The following is a 21,073-nucleotide window of genomic DNA, read 5'->3' on the forward strand; positions in this document are numbered from 1 at the left end:
CAGTCCACTGGAAGCCCCGCCCCTTCAGGTGCTCAGAGCTGTCCTCCCTACCCTGCCTAGGATCCTGACGAGGTTGTTGGTTCCCTCGACTTTAGATGTCAAGTAAAAGCCCTCGAGGACAGTGGTGCTTTGTGATGAGTATCTGCAAAGATTAAATGAGAAGGATGGACAAAGTGATTTCAATTCTCTAAGCAACAGTTTACAGGTGCTTTTTGGTGCAAAGAAATGATTAATTAATAGATGTAAATAAAACCCTTTGCCACCAGTGGAGTGCAGTGTAGATGCACCCTTATTGTCTCAGTGAACACCAGGGTATGTTGACCGCCCCTGTTGATGTTTTTAAAGGCCTGGGAAACTAGATTAACAAGCTGGAGCCTAAAATAAAATCATGAGTAGGACTTAAAAGTGGCAGATGAGAGGGCTGATATGGACTATCAGTGTGAAGAAAGTTCTACCAGTATCACTGGAGAATTGTCTGTGTAATTGTTATCGCTGCTGAAGACACAACAGAAGAGCTCATTTTTTCCAGATCCCAGGTGGAGCTCACATTACAGCAGGAGGTCAATTTTTTTTTTACAGCTTTTTGCTTTGTGAAAAAAGTGAGGCAATCTGACAGGGAAGTGACTGGGTCCGTACGTGGCATTCCCCACAGGGGGATCACTTCTTAGAGTGATTGTCCTGACTAGATAGCAATACTTCAGGTGTGGCCAACCATTCTGGGCAAAGAGCCAAGATAGCAATGGATCCAGCACGAAGAGCCAGGGCAAAGTTGTCGAGCAAAAAAAACCCTGCCCTTTCTGCCCCTTTAAAAAGAGTCCCCCCAGTCGCCTTTGGTTGAGAGAGGGAGAGAAAAAAAAGCTCTGCCTCTTTAAGAAAATGCCATCACATTGCCAGTTCCAGGAACCATCAGAAGAGATCCTGGTGGTGCTGAAGGCCCTTCACTTCGCCAGAGGCATGTAGATTAGGCTACCCGACACAGTAAAATGAAGCGGCGATTTAAATAATCGCCGCTTCATTTAAATTTACATGTCTGCCGCACTGAGCCGACAAACAGCTGATCAGCTGTTTGTCGGCTCAGCGCGATAGTCTGGACGCTCCCCTGCCGACATCAAAGGTATTTGTCGACCACCCAGGTAAACCTCATCCCAGGAGGCATACCTGGGTGGTCGACAAATACCTTTGATGTCGACACCCGCGCGTCCAGACTATCACGCTGAGCCGACAAACTGCTGATCAGCTGTTTGTCGGCTCAGCGCGGCAGCCATGTAAATTTAAATGAAGCAGCGATTATTTAAATCGCCGCTTCATTTTACTGTGTCGGGTAGCCTAATCTACATGCCTCTGGCAACAGAGGCATGTAGTCTAGACGTACCCATGATGTGAAACCAAGATCACAGTAACCCTGGCTGGGTTTTACTTGCTATCCTTCTGTAGCACCATTATCTGGCTATTTCCTTTCATTCTTTCTGTACAGTAGAACTGACAGATGGAGCAGAAATTTCTATAATACTTCTAGGACTTATTTAAAGCAACATTTCTTAGTTTGTTCCCACAGTTTTTATTCCAGCAACATTTTAATTGACATGAGTGAGAGATTTGCCCAAGTGACACTGCTGGTGCTCATCTGTATTGACTCCAAGGCTTTATTCCTCAGGACTGTTATTAACAGAGAGCACTGGCTCACTGCAGTGACCATTTTAGTGAATGTGTGGAGTCAACAGCCTCTCTGTTTTACCCCACGGAAGTGACAGGTGTGAGGCGAGGAATGCGTCTGCTCTTCATGGCGGCCTTGGGAGACTGTGGTGATAGAGGCACCAGTTGGGGCGCAGTGCAGACAACAAGGGCTTGGCTAGGACCAACAAACACTGGCTACACTCCTGGGAAAGGGAGAGGAGAGCGGACAGCACCGTCAGTGCTCTGTAAAATACAATCCAATTTCTTGGCATGCTGCTGTTTTTACCCTTGTGAAAAATCATGCTGCTCTGGAACACCATGTGGGAGCTGGGTGGAGGCGTTCCTCTGTAGCTTGTTGTTGCTATAATTTATGTTGGTCTCTTCACTTCACAGACTGCACCGGGGGTCCACAGAAGGTTGTTCCGGAAAGTACACAACCTAATTACAGCATTCCAGAAGCCAGATCAAGGCATTGTAACTCCGCTGCAGCACCCTGTAGTGAATGATGCGAAAGCTAAGCACCCACAAGGTACTGTGAGGAGCACGTGGGATCAGAACGTGTAGGCCTGTGGTATTTGCCATCAAATGAGGAAGATTCACTCTGGCCCCTCCCAACCCACAAGCAGGTGTAACCCAGAGGCATGCAGACCATTCTGTGCTACTGCCTTAGCTACCTGCATGAGCTGAAAGCCAACTCGCTGGTACTAAACCTTTCAATGGTCTCCATGCCTCTAGTTACAAGTGCATGGCTGTGGAACTAGTTCAGTGCACTAAGGAGCCAGGACCAGGCAGTCCCCATCATGTGCACACTGCAGAGCTACATCCACGATTGCAGACAAGGGCGTGGCAAAGCTGTGGTGTTACTGACCTGCTTCCCTTAATGGGAGAAGAAATGCTCGTGAGGAGCTGAAGCAACAGTTGCATGGTGGCTGTGCTGGTATTCTCCAGCTCGGAGGAGAGTGTCTGTTTCATCCTGTCTGAACAGCGCTGACCGTTGGGTAGAGAGAATTCAGGCGTGTTTGCTTCTCTTACCCTCTAGCGTTCACTAAAACAGCATTCAGACACCGCCTAATGTCTGAAAAACTGTCATCCTCCTAGCACCTCGTCTAAATTGTGGGGTCTTGTTGAGTGTCTTGTGGTGCTTGCGAGGGAGTTTATATCCAACTGCCATGTTGTATGTGAAAATATTTATTTTAGAACAGCCCACTTACATCAATGATAGACAAGATATAGTTAACCCACATGCCTCCTAGTAAATACAAAGACTATGGGCTTTTGCCTTCTTGCAGAGTTCATACTCTTACCTTTTGTGTTGTTTTTTGTTTTTTTTTTGTAGGGAGGAAGGAAGACAATGACTTTTATTTGCATCCTTCATGAACATACTTCCCAGAGTCTGAAGTAATTTAAATAGGCTTTTATGTCTTTTTTGTACATACTCCAGCATAAAATGCTGTAGATTATAGACATTACAACTCTGTGAGTTTTCCTGTAATATTTTCAAAAATGTATGTTTAATGCAACTTCTAGGCTGCCGTTTAAAAGATTGGCATGAATCTGTTGTTGTTTTTATAAAGATATGGGAGAAAAATTACTGGCAATTGGATGACAATATTTCCATTTTCTCTTGGTGCTTGGGAGCTTTCTATGTGAATGTTAGTCAGTCTTTTGATATGAAGTTACCGTACTGTTTGATTTCTGATTGAAATTCAGCCCTGTACAAGTCCTATGTATCACTTAAGACCCATTTAGGTTCACAAAATGGTGGCTTTTATGCTGCAAATGTCTTGTACTGGCTCTTTGTTCAAGAATGAATATAACCCCAGAAGCACATTTCAAAGGTGCGGGTCTGCATCTTCCCAGGAATTCAATTTTACATTTGTATCATACGCATCAGCCACTAATTGCTGGATCTGATGGCATTCTTGTCCCATCTGGAAAAATAACCTTTACTTTCCACCCAAGTTCAACCATCAAAACTGACCAACACAACCTGAACGTCGCAACTCCCGGCTGTGAGCCAGCCAAAATTTTAAAAATGTGTCAAATCTTTTTGAACCAAACGAATGTGAGGAAATTGTTTATGGATGTTCTGGGAGCTGGAGAGAGGGGGCTAATTATGTTAAATGGGGGAGGAGCCTGCAGCGGAGGGAAGGGTTGAGGAGCCTCTGGCAAAATGAGAAATGACACACATTTAAAGCAAGGGCATGTGTGAGGTGCATGCTGATAGCACACAACGTTGTGAGAGAGTTGCACACTTCCTCTACTTCTTTGTGTTACTTTTGTGGGCAATGCAATTTGACCCTAGTGTGTTGGAAAGCCATGGTAAAGCAAGAGAATGAAGCAATGTATTTAATCTTATCCCTGGGGCTATGGTTAGTGCATGTGTCTGATTTCAATCTTGCCCACTGAGATGGAGGGCCTCTCATGCGGCCCACTCACCGGCCCTGGCTGTCCATCCCTGGCCTAAAACAAATGAGTCCTCACGTTTCATTTGGCCATGCTGTGTAGGGAACAGGGTTGTCCCTAGCTGGGTGCAGGGTCTGAGGCACCCCCCACCACTGTAGGCCATGCCTCACCTCCACAGCTTCCCTCAAGCCCCGCCCTTGCCCCACCCCTGATTGCCTCCCTCCCCCAAGCAATGCAAATTGGGGGATTATCAGGGGCTTGCCAGCAGGGGGTCAACCAAGCCCCCGCTTCACTCACTGCAGCAACGGGAGCCAGAACAGCCCAGAAGCCTGCTCCACTCCAATCCACCCTGCCACCCTCTCCCAGCCCTCTGCGCCCTGCTTCTCTGCAGCAGTGGGAAGTGGAGCACCGTGGGGCCAGGATCCTGCTCCCACAGAGAAGCAGAGTGCAGTGGGCCAGGAGAGGGTGGTGCGGTGGAGCAAAGCAGGCTGATGGGCCACTCCAGCTCCTGCCACTGTGGTGAGTGCAGGGGGGGCACAACCTCTACTGCCACCCCACACCAGGGCCCCTCGTAAGCCCCTGGAGCCTGTCCATAGAGTGGTTGAGGCAGTCGCCCCAGAGCCCCCCAAAGCGTGGGACAGCCGTCCCGAACCATCCTCTTTGCCACCACAGCCTGGACGGTGGGAGAAACTGGCTACAGTCTCGCTGCGTCCCTGTGCATTGGTGCCTGATCATGCAACCTGAAAATCATAAATTCAGAGGCCTATGTCTGATCCACATGCAGCCAGTGAGGTCTCACTGCTTTGTCATCTCTCAGGGCTGAAGTGATGGATGGGCCTCGCACTGGGAGGAGAGAGCTAGAATACACCATAAGGCTACGTCTAGACTGGCATGATTTTCCGCAAATGCTTTTAACAGAAAAGTTTTCCGTTAAAAGCATTTTCGGAAAAGAGCGTCTAGATTGGCACGGACGCTTTTCCGCAAAAGCACTTTTTGCGGAAAAGCGTCCATGCCAATCTAGACGCGCTTTTGCGCAAAAAAGCCCCGATCGCCATTTTCACGATTGGGGCTTTTTTGCGCAAAACAATCTCAGCTGTCTACACTGGCCCTTTTGCGCAAAAGGGCCTTTTGCCCGAACGGGAACAGCATAGTATTTCCGCAAAAAGCACTGATTTCTTACAGTAGGCAGTCAGTGCTTTTGTGGAAATTCAAGCGGCCAGTGTAGACAGCTGGCAAGTTTTTCCAGAAAAGCTGCTGATTAGTCTAGACACAGCCCCTAAGTGTATGGACATGTATGCTAATTAGTCCAAGGAGCCTGGGTTTTTGAAAGCTTCAGTTGTGCAAATGGATAAATGCCTTTGATTTCACTCAGGCCAAAATAGGTGCGAGGGGGTAGACACAGACATCAGGTAAGTGGTGTCAGAAGTGTCATGATTGGTATAAAGCAATGTCATTCCTATCACATTAGCACTTGATAAGTTGGTCCCTAATGGCCTACACTAGAATATTTATTGTAAAACGAAACATTTGGCTTATAAAAGTGACTAAATGTGCCACCTATATCAGACATATAGAAGGTATCATAAACCCATGCACGTTTACTAATTTTTTTCCCTCTAAATTATTTTCAACTCTCAGTTAAGTTGAAACATCTACAAATCCCTTATTTCACTATAATATGTTATACAATGCTTGAGTGTATTGTTCTGTCGCTACTCAGCTTGGTTGAAAAGCTTTTCTGATCTTAATTGTTTTGTACTGTGGCAGATCTGGACTGATTTACTGGTCAATAAAATATTTAAAACTGCGCTTTTAGTGTTATATAAGTCAGCAAACACATCAGCCACAGAGGTGCATATTAGAAACACATCAATAGATGAGCTTTTATTTCTGGTCACAAACCCTTTAACATCATGTTTTCTACTAGGATTGCCAGGTGTCTAGTTTTTGCCCAGACAGTCCGGTAATTGAGTCATCTGTCCAGTTTTAAAAAAACCAACAACCCAGAAAATACCTGATAATGTAAAATAATGTAAAAGGCTGGTGGGGACATTTTCCCCCTGTGCGTCTGGAGGGGGGCAGGAAGCAGGGAGCACGGAAATGTAAAGGTGCAGCAACTTTTTTTTTGCTCAACCAATTTTTTCCCTGCCATGTTTTCTGTGACAGTGTATGGCAACCCTATTTGCTGCTCAGCGTCAGGCCTTAAATGGCCGTTATTGGCCTGCAGAACGCAGGTGCATTGGAACTTTCTTTTCTTTGCTGATATAGGCTGCCTGCCTGCTGAAGCCATAGTAAACCAATGCCAGTTTTTCTGTCGCAGCAACTGCTGCTCTGCTACAAAGTGACACTACGACATAATTGTAGTTACGTTCCCTCAGTGCAAGGCAGTGTTTTCATCTGCCCTCATGTGGGTTAGGACCAGAGGTGACAGTAAGCTGGTGCCCCCCCCAGTGTGCCATCCATCCCGGCAAGAAGGTATTGACGAGCTAAGGCATTCAGCTGCAGGAGGTGAGGCGGGTGCGCTTCCAGCTTGGCTCTTGAGGCCCTCCTGTATGGAGCTGCCGTAAACAGCCAGGTGGGTGAAAGGTGCCAGGTGGGGGCACAGGCTCCACCAGTTTGGGACTGCCCCAACACGCCCCCCCAGGAGCCATTTAAGGAGGGCAGGGGCTGAAGCTGCTTCCTCCCCACAAGAGTCGTACCCAAATGCTGTTGACCATCAATTTGCTGCATTCCTTTCCCTGTGGCTGGGGAGGGCAAGGGGCAGAGGAACTTTGCTCTTGCTACCTGACAGGGACAGGAAGGGGAAGAGCAAACAGTGTCCTGGTATGAAGCTTCTGGGGCGGCCCCTTCCCGCATCGTACCCTGCCCTGAGGCCCCTCCCATACGCTCAATCCTGGCGCCTGTGCCTTCCCCTCACACCCTGCTCTCACATACCCTCCCCTGAGCTCCTTATATCCCCATCCCCTGCCCGGAGTTGTCCCCCACAGCCGCCAACACTTTCCAACCCCCTGCCTTGGCCTGCTCCCCACACTCAACTTTCTTATCAGTACAGGTTTGACCTCCCTGGGCCAGAACCCTCAGGACTTGACTGGACCCAGATAAGGGATTTTTTCTGGATCGGGGAGGTCATTTCTGAACCCCCTGCCGCTGGCCCTTCCTTCTCTGCCCCCCCACATTGGGCTTCCCAGCCCCTTGCAGCCCAGCTGAGCCACAGGGTGGCTCCCTTCCCCAGCCCAGCTAAGCTACATGCTGGTTCTTGCAGCCCACTTTGGCTGTGTGTCGCCTCCCTCCCCGCTTAGCACTGGGCTCCCAGCCTCGCCCCCCCTCCACTCCCCCATAGTGTTCTGGGCCCCGCTGAGCTTTCCGGCCCACGGATGTTGCCAGACCAGAGAATTCCGGTTCACAGAGGTGTAACCTGTACTGTACACCCTCTTCCCTTGCAGGTCTTCTGTCTCAGAGGGGTGTGGTGGTGGTGGTTTACGTTGCAACAGTACTTGTAAGCAATGTGTTACTTTCATCCCGGCCAGGACAATGAAATGCATGGGCAGCCCCTAGGAGGTGTCAAGCCACGTATGTGCCAAAGGTGCCAGCAACCCCATGCAGCATCAGTGCAGTTAGCCCAGGAATGGGCCAAAGGGCATGCTGTCTAGTCCTTTCCCACTCTGAACCCGCAAGCTCGCCTTCATCCCCAGCATGAGGTTAGCAGTCTTCACACTCCTCTGCTGCCTGGCCCTGGCAGCATAGGGATGCTCTGTCCCCTAGGCTTTGTGCCAAAGCAGCAGTGCCTCCTGCTGGGGTCATCTTCCCCTCCTGCACCGCCTCTGGTTGGACTGCATGGCTGCAGAAGCTGGTGCAGAGTGAAGCACTAAGAGGTAGAATTGCTGGTTCATCTGTTACTGGGTGTGAGGAAAAGACCTGTCCCAACTACTCCAATGGCCCTGCCTGGACAGACTCTCCACCGTGATGTATGCAACTGCTCTGCTCTTCCTAGTTGGGTCATTCATGGGAGCAGTCAGGAAACAAGAGCTACCGTGTTTTGATCTGTGAGTATACCTACACTTGGCCATTCCTCCTCTTTTGCCCCCGACAGTTCAGTTCTTGGAAGTGCATTGCCATTAACCAGCATTTTACTCTCTTGCTGAAGAAGCGTGACTGTACCATGAATGTGTACAGGAACTCGTATGTTGTGCTTTCACAAACAGGTGTTTAATAGTAATTTATTAGTGAACCTTTGTGAATCAGAAATAAATTACATTTCAGTACCAACGTTTTTGCCATTTCTTTCCCCCACAAATATTTGGACCCTCCCCCCCCTTTCTGATCAAATGGCTCTCTACCAAGAAAATGTCACCCAGACTATTAGTTTGCAATTTTATTTTTAAAAATGAAATATTCAAAGTACTTCTTTCTTCTCTTTCAAATATTGACACATAATATATTAACTTTTAATATTTACAACATGTTGTTATGAGGCTGTTGTAGAAAATGCATGCTTCTGGTCTGAAAACCAGAGCAAAATGCAACAGACCATTAACTGCAGCCATTGAACATAACCTGTACAGTATCCAGTCACTATTCAGCCACAGGAGTTAGAGCAGGAATAAAAAAATTGGAATCTAGTGTTTCCTAGCAACAAGGCTTAGGCCTTCATAACACAATTTCTGTAAGATTAGAACCTCTAACTGTTAGGTAGAAACTGAAGCTCTTGGCATACACTGTAAACATCTTTACTTTTAATGAAAAAGCTAAAGAGAAATATGTTTTTGACATATACTGTGTGCTATGTTTCAGTTCGACAATTTTGTCAGAAGAATATTAAGATTTCAATGTTTTATCATGGTTCATACAAGTAAAATATCATCAAGGACACAATCTGACATACTAACATTTATTAAGAGCTAAAGTCCACCACTAAGTCTAAGGAAATATTGTAACTGGCAAACACATTTTCTTGGACAAATAATGTAAGATGACAAATGCCAAGACAAAGCCACAGTAAGTTGAACTTGAGTAACTGTCAGTTTCTTTTGAAAAGTAATTCCTCTTACACTCAGTAAGCTTTTGACCTGATAATGCTTTGTATAAAGGCCAGGCTTAAATAACAGTCAGCATTTTATTTGTGTCTATTTTGTGGGGAAAAAACATTGTGGTGGTCTGATCTGAACATTGAAATGTTAGTCTGATCATGTTGAAAGGAAGTTGTAGATTTTTTTCTTTTGTTAAAATATGCTTCAACTTTTCTATAGGCAACTGTTTATAACACTCTAATCGTAGGCTACTGTACCTTGGTTTCCGACAACATTAATCTCTATTATAGTTATCCTTCTAAAAGTATCACTTTATAACACATTGCTTGCCCTTCCCGCCCCAGAGTGATTATAGAAAGAGGGCTTGGTGAACGGGACTAAGTGCAGATTTCGAAAAAACAAAATTTCTGAAAGTGCATGACAACATGACTAAAAAAGAGAGCTTCTAACTACCATACAAAAATGAGAGGACATTAAAGATCTCAAACTAAACAGTTAAAATGTGTACACCGAGTTGCACATTGTCCAGTTTGTGTATATTTGGCTATATTCTACATACATATCTATACACCTTTGAAATGTTCTAGTTTTCTAAATAAATATGAAAACAAAGAAAACAGTTTTTACACACAAGTTTTGCTGTCATAAAAATATAACATATATAGTCTCATGGTAAGTATTTTGCTACAAGATAGTGTGCACGAGTGCGTGTTTGTATTTTCACTTTTAGAACTAATTTCCCAACCCAGAATGCAACCATCAATTTATTTGATCTAAACAACCATAAAAATGGCCCATATAACTTTTGCTTTGTTTTATGTTTTTGTCATTTGGGTCTCTAGGCTTTAGTGCAAAATTAAAAAAAAAAACACTAAGAAAATTGGCTTAGTCACTAAAAAATAAACAAATGTGGAGACTGAAACATTCCCTGCCTCTATCTAATATAGTTCTTGGACAAGATGGTTTACATCTATTCATTCACTGGAGCTCTCTTAAATGGTGCTTGATCTGTGGGTAAGAATAACATTGGCCTCCAGTGCTCTTGTATTAATAAATACATGCCATTTTCTTTAGAAATGCTATTGTGTTTACCTAAAAAATGACACCATTTTTATTTTTCTCAATTTCATAACCAAACACAAAAAAGACAGTTTCTTATGCCACCAGAATACAGGGCCATGTAATGTCATTTGATTCTTTATACATCCATATTTTCACAAAAAATACTGCCTAAAAATGTATCATATTTTCTATGCATAAATTGGAAAAATGCCAAATATGCTTTCAGAGACAACCTTGTAATACATTTCACTCATTGACCTTTTGGCATAATAATGAGAATAATCATCATCAAGGCAGTATTAAAAACCACAGCTGTAGGTAATACAAAGTGCATTTCCTGCATATAATACAAATAGAATTTTAAGAAACTAAAGGCACAAGCTAACTAAATATGTATTACATACTAGAAATGCACAGTTCAAGGTAATTTACTGATCAGTAAGAGCTTCAAATATTTGTTTATAATGGATCTTTAAAGCAGTTTGAAAATGATACATCATTAGTGAATTGCAAAAAAGTATAATTGGTTAAAATATAAGTAAAATAGACTCTAATATTGACATCTTGGATCAGTGATAAAATACATCATCACATTTATGAACGCACTCTCTATATACAGTTCATAAATTATTTTTCATTGATTAAAAGAACATCAGAGGCTCAAGAATCTGAAGGTCCATTTTTAGGCTGGTGTGGAGGTATTCAAATTCTCCATGATTTTATGGGAAATTACAGAAATCAGTGCTATAATTACCAGACTTGGTCAGCTCCCAAGACTGCATGTTAGTGAGTGATGCAGCCAGTCGCAATATTTGGATCTGGATTTCAATCCAAATTTCTCCATTGTTTTGTGTGGTGTGTGGATGGCATTCTTCTGGATCAGTTTGTCACTGGACCTGAACTTGCACCAGGGAAACTGCTCATTGAATTCTGTTGGAGCAGGACTGAATCCATAAAGGGAGGCCAAAATTGTGAAGTTGAGAGCTGGATCCAAATCTCCCCCAAGTCTGGGTGGATTCCCACCTGATTTTTCAGTTCAGGCTCATCTTTAAATTCAGTACAGTTTGTTTCACTTGCCCAAAAACAAAAACAAAACAAAAAAACCCAACCAAACAAATGAACAAAAAAAGAAAACAGGAAAAGAAACAAGCAAACAAACCCTGCTTTTAGCAAAAGTAAATCTGAGCAGAGATGATTAGATTATATTTACTATGTCTGTTTTTGGTTAAAATGTGCAATAATGTCACTGTGCAATAATGTCATACATTGATTTTAAAATAAAATTCCAATCCCTTCAGAAATTAACAGAGAAAATTTGCACACAACCCCCACCGAGACAAGTAGGTCCTTTAAAAATGACCAGTTAAAAGAAGGAACATACACTTTGCTATGAAATCATTATATTGACAGCCCATGATTACTGGTGAATTAAAATGCATGCCCTACCACCACACCACTTTGCTACGTGCTCTGCAGACTGAGCCAAAAGACTCTAGAATCATTTCCCAAATGTCCTACACTTACTATCCATACTTAGGTTCACCAAATTCTGATCCTTTTTCGCACATAAATATTGAAACATACAGCATAATTATTAATGTGAGAAGGAGCTAATGTGACGATGAAAAACTGATACCATTCCGATTTACAAATGTATCCTAACAGAAGACTTCTTGTCAAGTGAACAGAAAGGATACTATTCTCTATAGTGAGAGAAGACTTTTTTTACCTTCACTGGCACAGAGGGCATGTATGAATCCTTCCAGCAGCGTGGCGTTGTTTGTCTGGGATGTACTGAATCAGGGCCTGAGCTAAAGCTCCCTGAAGTCATGCAAAGACTTTTGATCAGTCACTTGTGCACATTACTGCCCACTTTTAGAGTGATGATGGCTAGCTATGGCACCTTGTGCAATGTCCAGTCAAGTAGACTTTCAGCTTCTGTGCTTGGGGCTATGCCACAAGAATTTAGTCTAACCCATGTCTGACTGAAGACCTTGGGGAGAGAATCATAGAAGACTGCCACATGCAAAACCCTACACAACATGACATTTATTACTGAGAGAATGGAAGGAGACTAAGGATGAGTAAAGATAAATGTAATGTGGGACAGCCTTTCTGTGCTACTCTTATCCAAAGCCTACTGTGTTTCCCCATGTTGTTCAGGTCTGAAACTTCACTTAGTAGTGAAAAACAAAATGTGCTAATATAAGGGTCTAAAAAAGTTGTTCTTGTGAGCCATCCCATTAAAGGTTAATGGAAGAACTCAGGAAAGTAAGGACTATCCAGTGAGTAAGGGCTGCAGAATCAAGCTCTATAGCCTTTTTTAATAATCTGTGAGTTATTAATTAAAGAAGAAAAGATGTATCTTCAAGAAGAAGGCAGAAGACACAGAATTCTTAAATATTCTGCATGTATCTGTGATTTAAACAAGAGTGGCATCTTTCTAAGTTGTGTTGTTGACCCATTTGAACTCTGCTTCTGAAATTTTTGAATACTGCCACACAAGAACTAAAAATCTCCACTGTCATCACTCAGAGTTAAACAAACAATATTAAAATACCATCTTCTGTCACATTTAAAGGCAGTTGGATATGTGTTTTCCTCTATATTTATATATACAGAGTCCTGATCTAGAAAAATCAATACAATAAACCATTTTATGTTTAAAAACAGGCAGTCTTTGGTGACGCAAAGGCAGAGGTTTTCTTTGTTACCTCCTGCCTATTTCACTCTGTCTCATAAAGTGAATATTGTTGGCACTGTCCGAAAGTTCAAGATACTGCTCTACAGATAAAACAAAGTATCCATCATAGCCTTGTACCCTCCCAGTGCTTAAAAGCTGCTGTTTTTCTCCCTCCGTCCATGCTCTAATGCCTTCTTCTCCTTCTTGCAGACGTCTTTGTTCTTTAGTCCAGGCCAGAGCTACTGCCCTCTGCCTGGCTATTTCTAAGACATGGTTCTTTTCTTCCTCAATGGTTGTCCCATAACGAACATTAAAGCACAAAGCACCATGCTGGAGCTGTATATCAGCAAACCGTCTAGTCCTCCCATTTATCACAGATGTCATCTGAGACACAGTGACATTGACACCATTCTCCAAAATGCGCCGGCCTCCTGTGTTGCCTATTAGAGCCAAGTCTTCTTCCAAAGACCCTAGCTTGATGAAATAGTGCGTGTCTCGTCCTTCTATGGTAAAATGCAGGTTCTCAAGATAGTGAGCATTGTTGAGGATGGCAGCAATGCGCCGGCTGTCCTCATTTGCTACTCCTATAATATCAGCAGTCACTATCCCATCCTTAATGGCAAATTTGATCCCTTTTCCAAACACAGACGGAATGGCTGCAAACCTGGGCTGTTTTCCTCCTTCAAGACATCTCCCATCACTGTACCTGGGGGTCATAGGAAGTTGATCCAAGGATATAAAGTTCCTAAGTTGTTTTTGCAGCTCACACTGAATGCCAAGGATAGTCTAGAAATGGAAACATTAACACAGTGTAAAGTAAAAAAAGTGTTAAGTACAGTTTATTACATTACCATTTGATATCAAGTTTCTACTGATATCTATAGCTCCTTGGAGTGGGTACTAATCCTTTACATTTGTCTGTAAAGCAGCATGCACATCTGTGATGCAGTAACAACAACACAACACTATAGTAATAAACTTTACAGTGGCTTGTTTGTACAGTCTCTTGAACTCTTCAGTGTCCCAGCATCAAATGAAGAATGCATTCATCACATATTGTATCTTCCTATCCAGAAAGACCTTAGGTGATAAGTTGAAAGATAAGATAAAGTGAAAATTCCTTGTTTGATCCCAGAAATTGCTATTTTAGTGGCGAGTGTATCCTCTTGGGACTGGGGAGACCTGAGTGCAGTTCCCTGTTCTACCATGAACACCCTGGGTGACCTTGGACAAGTCACTGTGATTCAGTTCTCCACCTGTATAATGGGAATAAAAGGCTAGAGGAAAGGTTTTCACATGGTGGGGCATGAACTCCAGTGGAGGTGTGACAAGCTTATCAGAGCAGTCTCAGCTGGTAGGACCAGGCTCTATGCCTGTCTTGCTGCCACAGCTCCAGCAGTCACCAGTTACTGGAGTGCTGGAATGGATACTGCAAAAGGGCAGTTGAAGACCTACCCAGGAGTACTGACCATATACCAGACACAGCCCCCTCCTGACTGTGGCTCCAAGGCCCAACCCCCCACCAGCTTCCCTGTGCAAGGCAAGCAAATGAGGCTGAGCTGAAGGGCGGTGGTCAGGAGGGGGGATCCCTTGCAGAGGGTAGTGCTCATGAGATGCAGCCTTCTGCACCCCCCCATGAACCTGCCCTTCAGCATGGGAAGGTGGAGGAAGAAGCCCAGTACCCATAGCTCAATGGAAGGGTCTCCCCAGCAGGTACCTTCCTCCTGAAAGGGGGACATGAGACATGAATTCCTGAAGGGAGATTCAGCAAAAGAAAGCATGGGAACATCAGGGCTAGAATAATTCCATCCCTTAAGGATAAATACACAAAAGATCCTGAGGCACTGAAATACTAGTAATGAAGGCTATATAGGTACCTAAGATAAAGCTAGTACCCAATCCTTGAGTTCTTACTCAAGCAAACTCCCACTGACATCCATCCAGCTTATTCATCCATATTCTTTTACTGTGCCCATTACTATACTATTTCATACTATTGAGTGACTTCAGTGGGAGTTTTGCATGTGAAGGGCCCTAACATTAGTGGGCCTGAGTCTTCACCTCTTTGTACTGTCCATAGTCATTCACACCTGGGCCTAGAGAGTTTAAAATGCTATTACTTTGATAAGGTACCATTTTACACCGTCTTTACATGACTACATAACGTGAGAGGCAGTAGTTAATCAGTCTCTTCTGTTCATCTTATTTTGTAAAACTGCATTTTTTTGTTGATAGATGTTCAATAAGGATCAAATCTGAAATGTGACTGTCTGCCCAGTGAATAGCTCAGATTTGCATTGGTGCAGTTACACTGACAGCTAGCCATCAATTGCTGAAACATGGCTAATTTTAAGTCTAGACAAAGCCTGAGGCAAGTTTGAGACTTAAACCTAAAAAAACTAAAACTAAAACATCATTATCACCACCACTCGACTATGCTAGTAAATCTGTTCTACCACAGAGTATTTTTACAGAGGAAAAGACTTTTCAAGATTTAATATTTAGTTGTTTTTGCATTTCTTATTATGCATCATTCCAGTAAAAGCTGAATATCTGTTGATTTCGTTTGCACTTAATATAAGTATGAATTTATTACATAAAACCAGTATCTTATTATATTTTCAAACAAGTACCTTCTTTCTTTCTGCCCCTCTGCTGGGGGGAGCTCAGTCAATACCTGCAAAACTATGCATTATCTTCCTTCCAAAAAGCCTCCTCTACCATGCTATCTATAAAATGCCTAGCATTTTGACCCATACTGTCTCATTATTTCCTTGTATTGCCTCATTATTTTCCATCAGTTTGCATCCATCTGTACTTTTTTGCCTTAGCGTTAGATTGTAAACGATTTGGGGTAGAGAACATATTTTTGTTCTGTTTCTGAATATAGAACCTAGTACAAAAGGGTACTGAAATTATAGAAACTATGATAATAAAATAAAAATAATGAAGGAGTAATGAACAAAAATAAACCAAGTTATTTAAATTGTTCTCCTCCTGAAAATCATCGCTCAGATCATGGTGGTCTGGGTTTTATTTTAAGGTTTGATTCAACATTTTTCTATGTATTTTGTAACTGAAAATGATCCAGTTAACTAGCAAGCAGAACATTTGCGATTGTAGGCAGACTTTTGCTAACCTTTCCAGGATCCCACTCTTGGGTTTTTGTTTGAAGCTGTAAAAGTTCATATGTTGTTTCCAAAGTTTCTATCTCTGGTTTTGGAAATCCAGGAAGCACGTTGTGTAGCTGGAAACCGAACAGTTCTAGCCAACTTCCAATATCTACAAAACAAAATAAGAGCATTCTTAGCAACAATTCTCTTAATTCTTGGGAAGTGTTTTGTACTATTTCTAGGAAAAGTGGACAGGTGGGACGAAGCAAAAGTGAGTGTTAGCTCTGCACTGGCAAAAGAAATTATGGTTCTTTGTTCTGACAGATGAGAAATTAGAACTGCCATTGGAGCTAGATACCTTTACCAAGAGCTAATCAAATCTCAAAGCATTAATAACTGATTGACATATTGATACGTTTTCTAAATTGGTTACCAGAAGATGATACATTATTTTATCATGTGGCATAGCTACCATCCTCTGTTCTGTATTGTGGATTCTTTCACATATCATGGAAAGGAATTCAGATAATACTGCCTCAACTTTTTGCCTTTGCAAATTCTAGTGCTTAGCAAAGACAGCAAGCTATTTGCTTGCTTTATTGACTGAATCAAAGGTCACAGAAAATAGATAAAGCTATATGGGTAGTAGTAGGTTAAATACATTCAATTAAATGTATGCAAGTCGAGAGTCTACTCCTCTCCTCTGATGTGTGCAAATTTCACAAACTTGGATCCATATAAGGATTTGACCCAGAAGTTTTTTTAATGTTTTTTTTTTTTTTTTACCTGTAGTATACTTAGCGACATCTTGAATTCTGCCAACTGGATAGTTATTTTCAAATGAGTAGAGATTAAATGGTTTGGGGATGATGTTTAAATGTTTCCACACATGATGATTTGGTGTTGTCCAACGTCCAGCAATGACATCATAATCCCTTTGACCCAAATGCACTAATTTAGTAAGAGAATCATAGAGCCCTCCATGAAAACCAATGATAACCTGAAAATCTGGATAAGTGTCTTGGTAGATATCTCCATAAGGTGTGTATAGAATTTCTTTTATTACTTGACCCCGACTGCTAAAGACAGCTAGGGGTGTGCCAGTGTTGTCACAAGCAACATAATATTCTTCTCCACTGCTTAATTCCATCGCAATGAGATGGCCTTGAAGATCATAATATAGAGATGTTATTTCTGAGCTAGTATGATTGTATAAATGAGTAACTCTTATTGGATTGGAGAGATCAGCATAAAAGAACTGTAGGTGCTGTCCTAGACTTGATTTACTTGCAACTCGTCGTCCAAGCCCATCATAACAGTATTGCACAGTCCAACCAGACACTTTGTTGTAAGCTTTGTTCAAGAGACCATTGGAGTTATACTCAAATATTTCATTGCCTCTTTGTCTAAGAAACCCATCTTCATCCATTTTGTACTGAATTTCTCCAAGTCTAGTAATGCGATCTCTAAGATCATATCTCAGAGGAGTGAGACGGGCACTGTTTCCATGACTAAGCAAGTTTATATTTCCATTAAGGTCGTAACTATAACGCCACTGGGTTTTGTCATTCACAGAGACAGTTTGAAGTTGACCATCGGCATCATACTCATAAAAATACCTTGTTATGTTGGCATCTACTCCTACTCGTATATCACATATCACCATACGACCCATATTATCATACTGAATGGTCATCCAATAGGCTATGGACTTAAGAATTTCATATTGCACTTCAATCACCTGACCATTGGCACTAAAAATCTTGGTGTGTTTCATGACTGTGGTAGTTATAACTTGGTTTAAGTCATAATTGATTACACTGAATTTTCCAAATTGTTCAGTCCTTCCAGATACATCAACATATCGGTACAGATCTATAGGAAGAGGAGTCTCATTTATCATGGCCTGCATGCTGGTGACCCGGAAATTGTTGTAACTGTAGTCAAATCTGGCATTTACAAGTCCTTCTTCACTAAATCTGAAGATCTGACGACCAATAAGAGGGCCTACATATAGCAAATGGGGGTGAGGAGGAAGAAAACAAAGAAAAAGTGAATTAGGCCCACAGTATATTTAATATACACAAAAAATAAAAGAAGTTAATCTAAATGTATTCTCGAGTCTTATTATTATTTAACTATAATATCTTTAAGTGAGAAAAATATTTAATTCTTCTCTCATGGATTTATTTAGTACCAAGGTATTCCCTTAAATACTTATTACTTTTCTTTTAAACTAATGAAGTTTACATATAACTATGATTTCCATATAGTTATTCATAACCTAATATTAACTTGAAATTATTTTTAAAATGAGTAACACATTCCTCAAATAAATAATTCCTTTGAATGTTATGACAGAGAAACTTGAAAAATGCAACCATTAAAGGAATTTGATTTATTATTTAGCAAATGTCCACTTATTGGAATAACAAATCATCAAATATTATGATAGCCATTTCATTGCAATTGATAATAAGAATGTTACATATTTTAAATAGTATAGTTTTTATATGTCTGCAGACAAACAGACACATTTTCCTACTGCAACATACTGCAACATAAAAACATGATTTCAGTGGTAGATCTGATTTCAAGCTGTACACCAGATAGTGTTTGCAGGCAGAGGTGCCGACTTCCCTTCTAGCTGGGGAGTTCTTGCCCCTCTCCACGTCAGACACTGCTCCTACTCCACCCCTTCCACCAAGCCCTGCTTCTTCTCACTCCCACCCCCATTTCACACCTTCCCCTCAGACCCTGCCCTACCTACTCCCCTGAGTGTACCACATAACCACTTTTCTCCCTCCCTCCCTCCCTCCCTCCCAGAGCTTCCTGAACACTGTAAATCAACTGTTAGTGGTACTTCAGAAGTACTAGGAGGAAGGGGGAAGGGCAGGCATGGGGTGCACTCAGGGGAAGAGGAAGGGAAGAGATGTGGGAATTTGGCTGCCTATGTACGCTCTGCACCCCTTATTTAGCACTATATGTGTGTCAGCCCCTAAATTTGCAGGATCAGGGGCCAAAGTTTCACTACAAAGTGTCACCCTTTACAAATATTAATAGTTATAACCTACCTGTTTGCCTGTATCTGATGGTACAGATGAACCCATCATGCATTAGGTGTATTGTTTTAATAACCCCAGAGGATTCTTCATATGTAAATGTGACTTGAGTAGTATCATAAAGAATCTCTGATAGTCGGGACTGTTTGGTATACTTATAAAGGACCCTGCGACCCGTTCCAGGATACAGTATTTGCAAAAGTCGTCCATCTCTGGCAAAATCTTGTATGAAAGAAGCTGTGCTATCTGGTGGGGTGTATATATTGCGATAGTACCCAACTGAAAGCATGGTTTGCAAACCATGACGCACCATACTTGGCATGGTGACTGAGAGCAGATAATCAGACTGGTCATATTCAAAAATGTAGCGTCGCTGGCTATGCAAAAGGACCATCACAGACTGCAATGAAATAGAAATGACATGTAAGCAACTGACAAAACAAATGATTATTAAAAAAGTAGATATACACAAATTTTAAAAACGCATTGAAACAGATATTCATTTCTATTGTTTGTTTTTATTCTCTGTACAATGCAAAATAAAATTGTCAGCTTTGGAAAATGTGTGGTCAAGGAGGTTGCTTAGAGACTAAAAAAGACTGAAATAACAATCACTGCGAGGACACAAAAAGCCTTACTTTAACTCAGTAGGCCACTTTGAAACAGGTAGGGCACCTACTCAGAAGCAAATTCAGACAGAACCTCCCTCACTAACACAAATAACGTACTTGCAAATGTTCCTAGGTGATGAGAAAAGAGGCAACGTTCACTGTTGCTGATGATTTGTTTAGCTCTTATTGACATCCCATAGTGCTTATACCAGCTGTACAGACTTGTTCTCCCCAGAATGACTTCACTTCCATGATCCATCCTCTGTGTGCTCTTCTCTGCTGATGGTTTACCCACCAACATTGCTGAATTTCACCAGATTTATTAAGGAGTCCAAATTATTTGAGGGCTATTTTTTGTGTAAGTATTTATCTCTCTGGTGTTTAACCTGTAAGCTAATTTCTGTGAATAACTGATATTTGCTGTGTTGTTTAGTAGTGAGTGGTCAGAGTAATCACAAAATCTGCTTTCTGTTACCTGACTATAACGGGGCTAACACTAATGGGGCTAATATATTGAGTCTCTGGAAACTCTCACTCTCCCTGTTGAGAGCTATCATTGTAGAAATAAACCCAATACTGTACAAATTTATGTGGATTATTTGTAGAAAGTCTTTACAGTATTTGGCCAGCTCTAATAAGTACCATGATTGTTCTTGGGTAGTATATATCCTGGCCCCATAACATGAATGGTAGTATGCATGTGTGATGGGCTTTACCAATTCTGCACTGGATTTGCAAGGATTAGCCAGGGTTACCAGCTAATAAAGGCTAGCTATAAAGACTAGGGGAGCAACTCAGTCTGGGCTGATTGTTGCTGGGGAAGGAGGTGCTGCCAGAGCACTGAAGGAAGAGCTGCAGACTGAACCACAGAGGCCAGTCAGCGAGGATTGGCCAGAGAAGCCCCCAGTCTTCAGGAAAGTGGCAAAGAAGGCTGCTATGGCGAGTCCAGTAGGAAGTAGTGCATGACAGGGTGATAGATCCCTGAGAACTCAGCGTATTTTGGGTGGATTCCCCATTGAGCTAGTGATAGGCCACCCCACCGCTGACAGGGCGCTGGGCTAGGACCTGGTGGAGAGGGTGGGCCCAGGTCCCTGTATTCCATCCCCATTAACTCCAAGGGGGGCACTCCAACTGCTAGGCAAAACAGCCTTGCATGAAGGGGCACCGATATTGATTTTGTGACTGCAGCTACTAGGTCCCACTGCCCTGAAGGCAGGGAGTGATCACTGACTCTGACTGTTAGGTCTCATTACCCTGAGGGAAGGGAGTGATTACTGATCCTGACTGTTGGGCATCACTGCCCTTCAACAGGGGGGTGTTTGCAGTAACTGCAGCTGCTAGGCATGACTGCCTCATTGGGATGAAGTGTGGTTCTTGGCCCTGAGCCACTGGGATCAATACACAGCCAGGGTGACACATGCTGTGAAAGGCCTCA

General features: G+C 42.5%; 2 protein-coding genes across 5 annotated transcripts in view; one reads left to right on the top strand and one right to left on the bottom strand.

Annotated features, from left to right (window-relative positions):
* Positions 1-10,739, top strand: part of SH2D1A (SH2 domain containing 1A) — a 28,003-nt gene extending 17,264 nt beyond the window's left edge. Inside the window, exons 3-4 of the mRNA XM_006115389.5 lie at positions 2,068-2,203; positions 3,011-10,739. Coding sequence (XP_006115451.1) covers positions 2,068-2,203; positions 3,011-3,051 — 177 coding nt within the window. The 3' untranslated portion in view covers positions 3,052-10,739. The remainder of the gene's footprint in view (positions 1-2,067; positions 2,204-3,010) is intronic.
* Positions 10,740-10,761: 22 nt separating this feature from the next.
* Positions 10,762-21,073, bottom strand: part of TENM1 (teneurin transmembrane protein 1) — a 744,434-nt gene continuing 734,122 nt past the window's right edge. For 3 of the 4 annotated variants that reach the window (XM_089781839.1, XM_089781838.1, XM_089781840.1), the window contains 4 exons: positions 19,040-19,427; positions 16,752-17,972; positions 15,992-16,134; positions 10,764-13,638 (listed from right to left, as the gene is read on the bottom strand). In XM_089781839.1, the coding sequence (XP_089637965.1) occupies positions 12,880-13,638; positions 15,992-16,134; positions 16,752-17,972; positions 19,040-19,427 (2,511 nt within the window). In that variant the 3' untranslated portion in view covers positions 10,764-12,879. Of the gene's footprint in view, positions 13,639-15,991; positions 16,135-16,751; positions 17,973-19,039; positions 19,428-21,073 lie in introns of all 4 variants that reach the window. The other variant, XM_089781841.1, reaches the window with a different exon arrangement.

Source organism: Pelodiscus sinensis, chromosome 13 (genome assembly GCF_052426305.1).
Source record: "Pelodiscus sinensis isolate ZL-2025 chromosome 13, ASM5242630v1, whole genome shotgun sequence".
Classification (NCBI taxonomy): Eukaryota; Metazoa; Chordata; order Testudines; family Trionychidae; genus Pelodiscus; species Pelodiscus sinensis.